At 41.6% G+C, this 13053-nt stretch overlaps 1 protein-coding gene across 1 annotated transcript; it reads left to right on the forward strand.

The window, feature by feature from the left end:
* Positions 1–939: 939 nt before the first annotated feature.
* On the forward strand, positions 940–6278 carry LOC138652081 (chemerin-like receptor 1). Its single transcript, XM_069742807.1, has 2 exons — positions 940–1106; positions 4145–6278. The coding sequence occupies exon 2, from the start codon at positions 4183–4185 to the stop codon at positions 5182–5184; it is 1002 nt and encodes a 333-aa protein (XP_069598908.1). The 5' UTR covers positions 940–1106; positions 4145–4182; the 3' UTR covers positions 5185–6278.
* Positions 6279–13053: the final 6775 nt, after the last annotated feature.

Below are 13053 nucleotides of genomic sequence, written 5' to 3' on the forward strand. Positions count from 1 at the left end.
CGCCAATCCTCTGGAATGCTCTACCCCAAGATATTAGGACCATCCATAATTTGCATAGTTTTAGGCGCTCGCTCAAAACACATTTGTTCAGAGCGGCCTACCATGTTCACTAATCAAAGTCATTTTATGTTTGTGTGTGTGTAGCCCATTCACTATCTCCATCTATTCCCCACCCCCTGAAGATGGCTGGACCATCATTGTAAATACATCATTGTAAATGCACACCTGTGCTTTGTATCTCCCCACCTCATTGTAGATTGTAAGCTCTCACGAGCAGGGTCGTCTTATTTTGCTTTAATTATTGTATTGTTAACATTGTTACTTATGACTGTTGTGTTTGATACTGTTAAACTGTAAAGCGCTGCGGAATATGTTGGCGCTATATAAATAAAGATTATTATTATTATTATCTCCTCTTACCTGCCATCTTGGTCCTCCTGTGAAGCTCATCCACAGGCTGAGCTTCATAGAGCAATAATTTTACTAAATACTACCATACACAGTATAGCAGTATATATTATTGCATCTGCCACACTTGCAATAAAAGTGATCAAAATGTTACATGTACCCCAAAATAATTCAGCTCACAACAGGAAAAACAAGACCTGTCTCAGCTCCATTAGCAGGAAAATAAAAAAGTTATAGCTTTCAAAAATGGCGACACAAATCCGTTTGTTTACCAAAATGTCAGAATTTTGTTTTACCACTAATTAAATGTCAAGGAGCCTGGAAAAAAAGGGGAGGAAAAGAGGAAAGCACAAAAAAACATGAAAATTATCTGTAACAGAAAGGGGGTGACTCAAAATATCTAATCTACAACTTATATCACCAAAGCACAGCTCTGAAAAAGCGGAAGCACAAATGTTCCGACTGATAAAATCTTGTTTAATTAAAAAAAATAAAATAACTGCAATTGGCTCAGTCCTACAAGTGTTAAGGCAAAAGAGGATCTTCTATTAACAATAAGTTTTCGCTGACTCGGCATCTCATGTAATAACCAATATCACAGCTGAACTTCTTTATACTTGATGTATTTCTGGAGAACATTCGTTTAGAGCGAAGAACCTCAAAAATTAAATCAAGAAATCGATCCTGGAGATAGACAAGTAAGTAACCAAAGTTTGAACCATGTATCGGGTAGACGATAAATAAGGACTGGATGTGAGTGAGAAGAAGACTCGGAGTTGTTACATTTAGTACAGGTAAATGTTATGCATTATATTACATAGTTACTGCAAAGAGTGATTTTTGCTGCCCTAACCCTAATGAAAATATCTATATTAATGATGAAATAATGTCTTATCTGAGCATTCTCAAGTGTTGTCAGAGTATCTTGTGGTGTGCCATGTGTTCCTGCTGTCTAACAACCCAACAACTGCAAATAATGCAACTACAAGAACTCGAACTTAATATATGCCCACCACAAGATACTCTGGCAACACGCGAGCATGATCAGGTAAGACAATATCCAAGCATATTCCCTCATCACTAATTTAATACATTTAAATGGTAACTATACATACTATATATTATAGAGACAGGAGAGCAGGAGTCCTTCATGTCTGTATGTGCTGAGGATAAGTAAATAAGGCAGCACACTGCAGCGCTAAAACATGTAAACTTGAAATACGAAATTTGAACTGCATTACTGCACTAGAAATATGAAAAATGAGAGCGTTTAGCGCATAAAAATGGCCAATTTTATGTGTACCTGGTAGCCCCTTTACGGCATCTCTCTTATACCAGGTCCTAAACTTGCCTTACCTCGCTTTGAAATGTATGTGCTATGGAGACAGGAGAGCAGGAGTCCTTCATGTCTGTGTGTGCTATAGAGACAGGAGAGCAGGAGTCCCTCATGTCTGTGTGCTATAGAGACAGGAGAGCAGGAGTCCTTCATGTCTGTGTGTGATATAGAGACAGGAGAGCAGGAGTCCCTCATGTCTGTGTGCTATAGAGACAGGAGAGCAGGAGTCCTTCATGTCTGTGTGTGCTATAGAGACGGGAGAGCAGGAGTCCTTCATGTCTGTGTGCTATAGAGACAGGAGAGCAGGAGTCCTTCATGTCTGTGTGTGCTATAGAGACAGGAGAGCAGGAGTCCTTCATGTCTGTGTGTGCTATAGAGACAGGAGAGCAGGAGTCCTTCATGTCTGTGTGTGCTGTAGAGACAGGAGAGCAGGAATCCTTCATGTCTGTGTGCTATAGAGACTGGAGAGCAGGAGTCCTTCATGTCTGTGTGTGCTATAGAGACAGGAGAGCAGGAGTCCTTCATGTCTGTGTGTGATATAGAGACAGGAGAGCAGGAGTCCTTCATGTCTGTGTGTGCTATAGAGACAGGAGAGCAGGAGTCCTTCATGTCTGTGTGTGCTATAGAGACAGGAGAGCAGGAGTCCCTCATGTCTGTGTGCTATAGAGACAGGAGAGCAGGAGTCCTTCATGTCTGTGTGTGCTATAGAGACGGGAGAGCAGGAGTCCTTCATGTCTGTGTGCTATAGAGACAGGAGAGCAGGAGTCCTTCATGTCTGTGTGTGCTATAGAGACAGGAGAGCAGGAGTCCTTCATGTCTGTGTGTGCTATAGAGACAGAAGAGCAGGAGTCCTTCATGTCTGTATGTGCTATAGAGACAGGAGAGCAGGAGTCCTTCATGTCTGTGTGTGCTATAGAGACAGGAGAGCAGGAGTCCCTCATGTATGTGTGTGCTATAGAGACAGGAGAGCAGGAGTCCTTCATGTCTGTGTGTGCTATAGAGACTGGAGAGCAGGAGTCCTTCATGTCTGTATGTGCTATAGAGACAGGAGAGCAGGAGTCCCTCATGTCTGTGTGTGCTATAGAGACAGGAGAGCAGGAGTCCTTCATGTCTGTGTGCTATAGAGACAGGAGAGCAGGAGTCCTTCATGTCTGTATGTGCTATAGAGACAGGAGAGCAGGAGTCCTTCATGTCTGTGTGTGCTATAGAGACAGAAGAGCAGGAGTCCCTTATATCTGTGTGTGCTATAAGAGACAGGAGAGCAGGAGTCCTTCATGTCTGTATGTGCTATAGAGACAGGAGAGCAGGAGTCCTTCATGTCTGTGTGTGCTATAGAGACAGAAGAGCAGGAGTCCTTCATGTCTGTGTGTGCTATAGAGACAGGAGAGCAGGAGTCCCTCATGTCTGTGTGTGCTATAGAGACAGAAGAGCAGGAGTCCCTTATATCTGTGTGTGCTATAAGAGACAGGAGAGCAGGAGTCCTTCATGTCTGTGTGTGCTATAGAGACAGGAGAGCAGGAGTCCCTCATGTCTGTGTGTGCTATAGACTATAAACATAAGGATGAATGATCTCGGGGAGATCAAAACATCCAACACCGTGGAGACATCATCACGTGTTTCTCAACGCAGTGATCCAGAACACTTCCCCCATCCCTTATGGGAAATATGCAAATGCATGTAGAAAAGCTGCGGAGACACCATCACGTGTTTCTCAACGCAAGCAATAAATAGCCAGGTCTTTCACCGGGAAGGAACAACCACGGGAAGGGCAGCATCCAAAAAGGAAAACCACCTATGCCAAAACATTGTATCCATCCACAGACAGCTGTTTCGGGCTATTTTCCCCTCATCAGTGTGGAGTAGGAAACTGGCTATTAGGAGCAGTGCCTAGTAAAAGGACTATAAACATAAGGATGAATGATCTTGGGGAGATCAAAACATCCAACACTGCGGAGACACCTTCACGTGTTTCTCAACGCAGTGATCCAGAACACTGCTCCCATCCCTTATGGGAAATATGCAAATGCATGTAAAGTACGCTGCAGAGACACCATCACGTGTTTCTCAACGCAAGCAATAAATAGCCAGATCCTTGGAGATATCCCCAAATCCTTTGCCATATAACTTTCTCGACTGTGATGATTACATTGATTTCCCAGATATGTAATATTACCAGTGGAGTTATCTGTAGATTTTACTTGTTTTAAAAAATAATTATGAGATCTCGCCAAAAGAAGAAGAATGAAGTTTATTCATTAGGATTTCCTAAATTCTTTAATGAGACTATAACGCTGATCTAGTGATAAAATACCAAAGCACTAAGGTGTCATGTCTTTAATACAAAATGATATATAGTAATTTATAATTGTTGTTATTAGTGTTTTTCTTTACATTTTGTAGCCTTTTGAAGAACTGTCCAACTGTCCACAACTAAAGCCATGGAGAACCATACAACAGCGTATTCGACCTTCAATATTCCACTCCTTGATGGCACTGCTGTTCCCACCGATTATGATTATGATGACTTTATGGAATACACAAAATCCTCTGTAGATTATTTTGTTTTGGTGATGTACTCTTTGACTTTATTACTAGGAACTATAGGAAACGGCCTAGTTATCTGGATCGCAGTCTTCAAGATGAAGAAGACAGTCAACGTCATTTGGTTCCTTAATTTGTCAATTGTCGACTTTATCTTCATATTATTTCTCCCCTTGCGCATCATCCACCTGGCTAATGGTTTCAACTGGCTCTTCGGAAACTTCATGTGCAAGTTGAGCAGCATGGTGGCTTTCATCAATCTGTACGCTAGCGTGTTCCTGCTCACCATCATCAGTATGGACCGTTGTGCCTCTGTCATCTTCCCGGTTTGGTGTCGAAACCATCGGACTGCGAAACTGGCTAAAATCGTTGTCACTTCTGTTTGGATCCTGGCCATTTTATTTAGCTTACTATACTTTATTTTTAGAAAAACCTACCAGGATTATCACTACTCTTTTTGCTATGTCAACTTTGAACTTGGAGAGTCAGAAGAGATTGGTATTTACCGCCGTAAAACGACAGTGATAATAAGATTCATTATGGGATTTTGTATTCCTTTCACCATCATTGTCACGTGTTACTCTGTGATTGCCATACGTATCCGAAGAAACCCCACTTCCACCTCTTCCAAGCCCTTCAAAGTCATAATCGCCGTGATAATTGCCTTTTTTGTCTGTTGGGCTCCTTATCATATTTTCTCCATTTTGGAATTGCGTACAATTCAGCAGACTGATGATTATCTATTGAAAGAACTTCGCTTTGGGTTTCCTATCGCAACCACCCTGCCGGCCTTCATCAACAGCTGCGTCAATCCTTTTCTTTATGTATTTATTGGTCGGGACTTTAGGGACAAATTCTGGAGCTCTTTTCCGTCCATATTGGAGAAATCTTTCAGTTAGGACTCTAAAAGACTTGAAAGAGCAAGATAAAGGGCCGTCGAGTTTTTAAAGAGTTTGTGGGACTTTCCAAGTGGAAAAACTTATCGTTGAAGATATCTTGTAATGCATGCATATTAAATGACCAGAGAGGACAGTTGTCCCAACGATTGTCTATTTTAGAGATTCAACTTTGCTTTTTTTTTCAATTCTAATTGTATGTCAAAAAGTCGATTTTACAACCAGTACTATAAAAAATATCAAAAATTAAAAAAAGTATTATATTATACATTTCCTAACTCAACCAAAGTGATTGTGGCACACGGGAACAGATCTCCTGCTACACGACAACTGTTTTCCTCAGCAGCAGTAAAATGGAATACCACACATAGATGCTGTAAATAATTTTTGGGTCTTTTCCATATATACTGGATGAATTAAAAGGGTATTTCCATCTCCAAGATCCTATCCCAATATGTAGTAGGTGTAATAATAATAATAAAGGCAAAAACCTCCAATTAGAAATGTAGTCTTTCTGATTCGCAATGTCTCTTTCCTAATGTAAAGGCATTGCATGACCTTAAGTGTCACCATGTGTCACCCCTGGGTGAAGCTTTTAATAGCGAAACGCGCGTCGGGTGTGTTGGGTCCCTGGTTTCCTGCACTGCCGGTAATTTTACACGTATCAAAGGTCTTCTTTATTCATGTTTGTTTTCATGTTTGGGTTGTTCCTTTCAGTCTTATGTGGATACAATGTTCCTATAAGGATGTAAGACATCACGGCATGTGTCCATCACTACCCCCTTCTTTATAGTGATAGTTATATACATTGATGCAGGAACTGTATATTACTCATATTTTTGGTTGAATTTGTTAATATTTCCTTTAATCAAGCTTCTTGTATAACTATCTATAGCACACGACCATGTGGTAGGAATAAATTACTTCTCTTTATATTCAAGTTGATCGTTAAAAGATATAGTAGAGCAGCACAAGCTTTTTATCCAGGTAAACCCACCTTTTTTCCTGTATTTAACCCACCCTGTTCATTATACTGCATATGCTTTTGCATCATAATGTTTTAATAAATTGTCGTAATAAAGATACTTTTAGCCTTCTACAAAGCTTCATCTTTATAGGTGTTTCAAGCAGCCTCTAACAACGCGTTTCAGGTTTCTCAAAACTGGACCACATATATATCATGTATCTCATGTTCAGTTTTGATGAAAGGTTCGATACGAACCTGAAACGAGTTAATAAAATCTTATCACACAAGTAATTATTCCTCTTAAGCGTGGCGGTTTACCAGAATGCTTATCTCCTACTTCTTCTCTACATGTGAGATAATTTGTCTAAGAACACAAATACACCAAAAATTTAAAATAAATTATATTAATATATGTGCAAATAATAATTATTGAAGCACTAATGGTGTATTGTGAGAAAATAGTGACTGAACATTTAGAGATAGAGAACCAACCACAACTAGAACATGACGAAGGAAGAGATTCTGAAACGCGCGTCGGGGTGTGCGATAGCGGGACCAGGTGACCCCCTCAAAAGGTATACCGCAGATAGAACTGCCTCTTTTGATCTTATGGTCGGATTTTGTTGCACACCGCATTTTATGGGTGTTTGTTCACTGACCCGCTTGTGTACGTAGCATGCCCTGCGGGTGTTTCTATATAGCTGCGTTTTTCTGCACTTTGCACTTTATTTGTATTAATTATTATCCCGCAGGTTTTTTCATGTGCCCTGTGGTGTTGCACATATTCTGATTGGATTTTGCACTAATTTTTAAGCAATAATTAATTTTCTTTCAAACTAGTGGATTTTTTTTGCTTGTGCACTTTATTATTATATTTATTTATTTATTTTTGGCTGTTTTTATTTATTAATTATTTATACCGACCATTTTATTTTTGGCAAAAAACTGCAAGAGATATTTTTGGGGTCACCTATTTATATCTTATTGATTTTAAATATATATTTTTTATGTCCTGTTATAGTTCGCGTACTTATTAATTGTTTATATTGTGCCACTTGTCACCACAAATAAAGGCTATTTGATTAATATCAAATCCAATATGTGCAATTTAATCCAACCCAACGGAACCCAATTCAGTCACACCAAATCCAGTCCAATGTAATAATGATGGACTGCTCTGCTGAGTTCCGACCCCTAAAGACAACAGTCGTGCTATGTGTAAAGTGTCATGCAGTATTACATGTAGTGTGAATGGTGATGTGCATTTTATATAATGGAAATGTACAGCATGAAAGTAATGTAAAGTGTTAATGTATAGTGTGGGTAGGGCAGAGGGCAGGGTAAGCACAGGATTAGATTAGGGATAGGATAAGTACTGTTTATACAGTAAGTGGTTTAGCAACGGTGTAGGGCATAGGATGAGAACAGTAGGTTTAGTCTGTAGGATAGGACATAGTTAATAATAGAACTAGCCCAGTGGGTGGGGACTAGTGTTAATAAAAGGTGGGCACTTCCTGGTAGTGGGGGAGATAGGTGCTATGACAAGTTCAAGCTTAAGTCCAGTGGGCTGCTAGGGTCAGCATGTGTCTACCATTTGAGATAGTGGAATGCAACGCAATACTGTAATCCCGAGCGGACTCTCCTGACCCTCCCGAGCCCAAGATCTGACATAGGGGCTGCCTGGCACATTGTGCTATGACAAGTTCAAGCTTAAGTCCAGTGGGCTGCTAGGGTCAGCATGTGTCTACCATTTGAGATAATGGAATGCAACGCAATACTGTAATCCCGAGCAGACTCTCCTGACCCTCCCGCGCCCAAGATCTGACATAGGGGCTGCCAGGCACATTGTGTTCTTTGGCGAGCAAGGGATGATGGGCAGGGGCCAGCCAAGATAAAAGGTCATGGATCCCAGGTGCACTGCCGAACAGGAAGAGAGATCCCAAAGGATAACAGAGCCAGCGGGCAAAGGAATGCTCAAGGAGGAACGATTGGTAGGATTGAAGATGTGCTGTGCTAAGAAAGTAAGGAATATGAATCACTGTGCCCTATCCAACGTGTTACCACTTGACACTTGAACTTGCATTGACTGCTAAACTTTGCTTGCTGTAATAGAGTTGGTGCCCCCGAATTGTGTGTGGGGATTCTGAAGATGGAGGCCTGGAGACAATGGAGGTCTGTGGCCTACAAGTGAGTGTGTTGCACCCCACCCCTGAAAACACAAACAATATTTGCCTGTGAAGTGCCAGAATGCAACCGGACAGTAGCTCGGTCAAGACTACCACTCTCGCGCACAATACACCAGCATAGTGTAACCCGACTTTATACAATTTCATAACAATAAATCTAATACCTCACTGAGGCAATACTAATCTAGTCCAATCTAACACAATTCAAGCTAATTTAAATTGAACGGATCCATTCACACTCAATTTACTCTAATTCGGTCCATCCAATGTAATCTGTCATCATCTAGCATCAAAATATGATCGTGCTATCATTCCATTTCCTCTTCTACCAGTGATTCATGGGCTCTCCATCAGTCATCTCTTCATGTTCTTCCCTTTTTTTGTAGATGAAAGGTCAGGAGCTGCAATGTAGAAGTCAATGCTAGGAAACAAAAAATCCACTGAACTGAACATGTACAGTATGTCAGATCAATCCAATAAACCTATCGAATTAATATTTTGCTTAACACCTGATTATTGCAGACTTTATCTTTTCTTCACAGTCTGTTCTCTATTAGCGAACCAAATTAAAATGTGCAAGAAGCAGCTAGCATCTTATGAAAGGCCCATTCACAGAATGATGGTGGTACCTTACTGCTGGAAAACTAATCAGTAGTTATTGTCCTTGCAGAGGCACAATAGGCTTAGTGGTTGCTCAAGCCTAACCATGACATACAAAGCCATCCACAACCTGTCTCCTCCATACATCTGTGACCTCGTCTCCCGGTACTTTCCTGCATGCAACCTCCGATCCTCACAAGATCTCCTTCTCTACTCCCCTCTTATCTCCTCTTCCCACAATCGCATACAAGATTTCTCTCGTGCATCCCCCCTACTCTGTAACTCTCTACCACAACATATCATTCTCTCACCTACCATCGAAACCTTCAAAAAGAACCTGAAGACCCACCTCTTCCGACAAGCCTACAGCCTGCAGTAACCACTGATTGACCAAACCGCTGCACAACCAGCTCTACCCTCACCTACTGTATCCTCACCCATCCCTTGTAGATTGTGAGCCCTCGCGGGCAGGGTCCTCTCTCCTCCTGTATCCTCACCCATCCCTTGTAGATTGTTAGCCCTCGCGGGCAGGGTCCTCTCTCCTCCTGTATCCTCACCCATCCCTTGTAGATTGTGAGCCCTCGCGGCCAGGGTCCTCTCTCCTCCTGTATCCTCACCCATCCCTTGTAGATTGTGAGCCCTCGCGGGCAGGGTCCTCTCTCCTCCTGTACCAGTTGTGACTTGTATTGTTCAAGATTATTGTACTTGTTTTATTATGTATACCCCTCCTCACATGTAAAGTGCCATGGAATAAATGGCGCTATAATAATAAATAATAATAATAATACTACAGTAACTTGTACATGTTAGATAATAAATGGAGAACTTTGTCTATGATTGGGATTTACCTAAATATTCTCTTCACAAAGCCAGGAGAACTGTACGGCACATCACAAGTCCTAAAGGAGGTCTAGCGGCATCCATGGAACTTGACAACTCTTGCACAAACCAACGGTGCAGCTAAAGGTCTCTAGGCGACGCCTTGGAAGATTCTCACAAGCTCTTGGACATTCTCTCCTAAGGGATTCCTCGTGACCACACATACCAACAAACATGAACAAAGAATGCAATCCCCACCTAGCACATAAACTCTGCTGCTTTTTATTCCGATACAGCCCCCAATATAGTGTCAGTTTGTATATGAAAAATAAAGACAGTCCTAGTAAATTCAGACTCCCAAAAATTCGACAGTATTACCTTCAGATTTGCAATCTCTTAGGCTTTTCATGACATCTCCGAGAACTCCCTGGTACTCACGGTCTGAATCCATGGGTGACCATGATAGTTTAAATTGATGCTTAACATGGCTGCTATTCTATTCTGCAGCTGTTCATCACAATTTCCTAGCCAACTTCATCTGCACGCTCGTTGTTAACTCCCTCAGACTTAAGCCCCCGTCACACATAGCGAGATCGCTAGCGAGATCGCTGCTGAGTCACAAGTTTTGTGACGCAACAGCGACCTCAGTAGCGATCTCGCTATGTGTGACACGTAGCAGCGACCAGGCCCCTGCTGTGAGATCGCTGGTCATGTCGGAATGGCCTGGATCGTTTTTTGATCGTTGAGGTCCCGCTGAGTAGCACACATCGCTATGTTTGACACCTTACCAACGACCTCGTTGACAGGACGTCCCATTGAATCGTCATGAAATAGCATCGTTGTACAGGTCGCTACAGGTCGCCGCATCGCTGCTGCGTCGTTGGGGAGATCTCACTGTTTGACATCTCACCAGTGACCACATAGCGACGCAGCAACGATCCCTGACAGGTCGGATCGTTGTCGGGATTGCTTAAGCGTCGCTATGTGTGACGGGGCCTTTAGACGTCTGTACTCTTTGTTAGCAGCTTTCACCCTTATTGTGCACAATCTCACATGCTGACTTCGTTACAGATAATGTTGAGCATGAAGAACCACTCTGCCCTACACGGGTTGCCAGCATAGTCCTTCGAGCCAGCCAAACCAGGGCAGTCTTCGAGTCTTCTGCCGGCGTCGTAAGCACCTCAGGAGATTACTAGATTCTGGAGTGTCATGGATTCTGGAGCATCCAGGATGCTAAGGATGCTTGTCGCAGTAGTAAAGCCTGTCCTAGTCCGTCATGGAAGTCCAGACTGGGTGCTTTGAATTTCTTTTCTCAACTCCAATTTTCGACACACCTAAACCCCACCAACCCAGTTAGCCCTATAACGTTGACCTTTACATCAGTAGTAGGTAGGAATGTATTGACCTTGTTGACTGAGATACCTCCTCTTTCTGCAGGATGGAATCTGAGAAACTCATTAACGACTTCATCAAACTGAGAGGAGATGGTGGCTTTACCGATTAGACCAACTCTTACCCAACGCTCAGGACTTTCGACTGGCACCAGATAGCAATGTATCTCACAATACACTAGAGTATCACTAAACATTTCTTTGTGAAGGGAACATGAGGGCTAGATCAGGCTCACCCTCCTAACACACATACTGGGCAATAACGGGGAACCTGGCTTCCTTTACGTGCCAGGAGAAATAGCTTCCATAACATTTGGGGTTTTCCTTCACCTTTCAGGACTTAAAAAATGTAAAAACATAATATAAAAATTAAATTGTCAGCCATGTGGACAATCTATAATGAGCCATATATAGGGAAGGAAGCCAAACTAACTAGTAGAGGGACGGGAATAATGAAGGTGGAAAAACCTTAACTCTTGATGCGTTGTGGGGTTGAGAGAACGAGATAATGATACTGATTCCTCCTACTTCCTCCTTCACAGACTTTAGTTTTCTCGTTTAGTTCTTAGAATCTCTTATCTCAGGTTTCGGGCTAAGACTCGGAAGATCTGAATTTCACAATTTTTTCTGGTTAAACCCTCCTCCCAGCTTCCGTGTGCTTCTTGCACATACTGAGATTATCAGTCACACTGCTGATTGAGTGCTAACACTGCGCAGTAGGACAAAGGATGATAAAAGAGGACCTATCAGAAGGTGAAAGATGATCGGTTTTCTGAATTTGTTTTATTTCCACTGCTTCCTTCAGTATTCCAATTTTTCTTTCTAAAAACCCCTCCAGTTTCAGACTTTTCATGTATACAGATGAGTCTCATGACACGCCCCAGAGGATCCAGTAAGCACTGTCTCTTTAGTAAAGACCATACAAATCAGCACTGAAAAAAAAGTATTTTCACTGGTACCATACATAGAATCTTCAAATAAAAAAAGGTAACAAACACTGAAAGGAGCAACGGGAAGAACAAGAAAAACTGTCCACAATTAGCCTCGTAATATCTTTAAATTTTGCTTTTAATCACATAAGTTTAGTGACTGGGTGTAATACAAGGAATTAGGAGGCTGATGAAGAGCTTCTAATACTTTCCAGGAGTAAATCCTGACGTCAGCTTTCCTTTCAGTTAAAATAAAAATTAACAGTGAATATTAGTCCTTTTTAATCAGTTGTTAAGTCAATTTGTACAATATTTTTGTTTCTGAGAAAGTTTAATGACATCCAAAATAGTAAAAATGGGAGCCACTCAACTTTTCCAGGATCATTAATACAAAATAAATCAAGTAATGTTGGAATAAAGAAATGACATGTGTAACTAGGGTGTTTGGTTAGTTTCCTGTTCCGAGGTTTACAGAGCTGGAAATGCTGCTCTGGAGTATAATACAGGATATAACTCAGGATCAGTAATGTAATGTATGTACACAGTGACTGTACCAGCAGAATAGTGAGTGCAGCTCTGGGGTATAATACAGGATGTAACTCAGGATCAGTAATGTAATGTATGTACACAGTGACTGCACCAGCAGAATAGTGAGTGCAGCTCTGGGGTATAATACAGGATGTAACTCAGGATCAGTAATATAATGTATGTACACAGTGACTGCACCAGCAGAATAGTGAGTGCAGCTCTGGAGTATAATACAGGATATAACTCAGGATCAGTAATGTAATGTATGTACACAGTGACTGTACCAGCAGAATAGTGAGTGCAGCTCTGGGGTATAATACAGGATGTAACTCAGGATCAGTAATGTAATGTATGTACACAGTGACTGCACCAGCAGAATAGTGAGTGCAGCTCTGGGGTATAATACAGGATGTAACTCAGGATCAGTAATATAATGTATGTACACAGTGACT

The sequence above is a fragment of the Ranitomeya imitator genome, chromosome 10 (genome assembly GCF_032444005.1).
Source record: "Ranitomeya imitator isolate aRanImi1 chromosome 10, aRanImi1.pri, whole genome shotgun sequence".
NCBI classification, from domain to species: domain Eukaryota; kingdom Metazoa; phylum Chordata; class Amphibia; order Anura; family Dendrobatidae; genus Ranitomeya; species Ranitomeya imitator.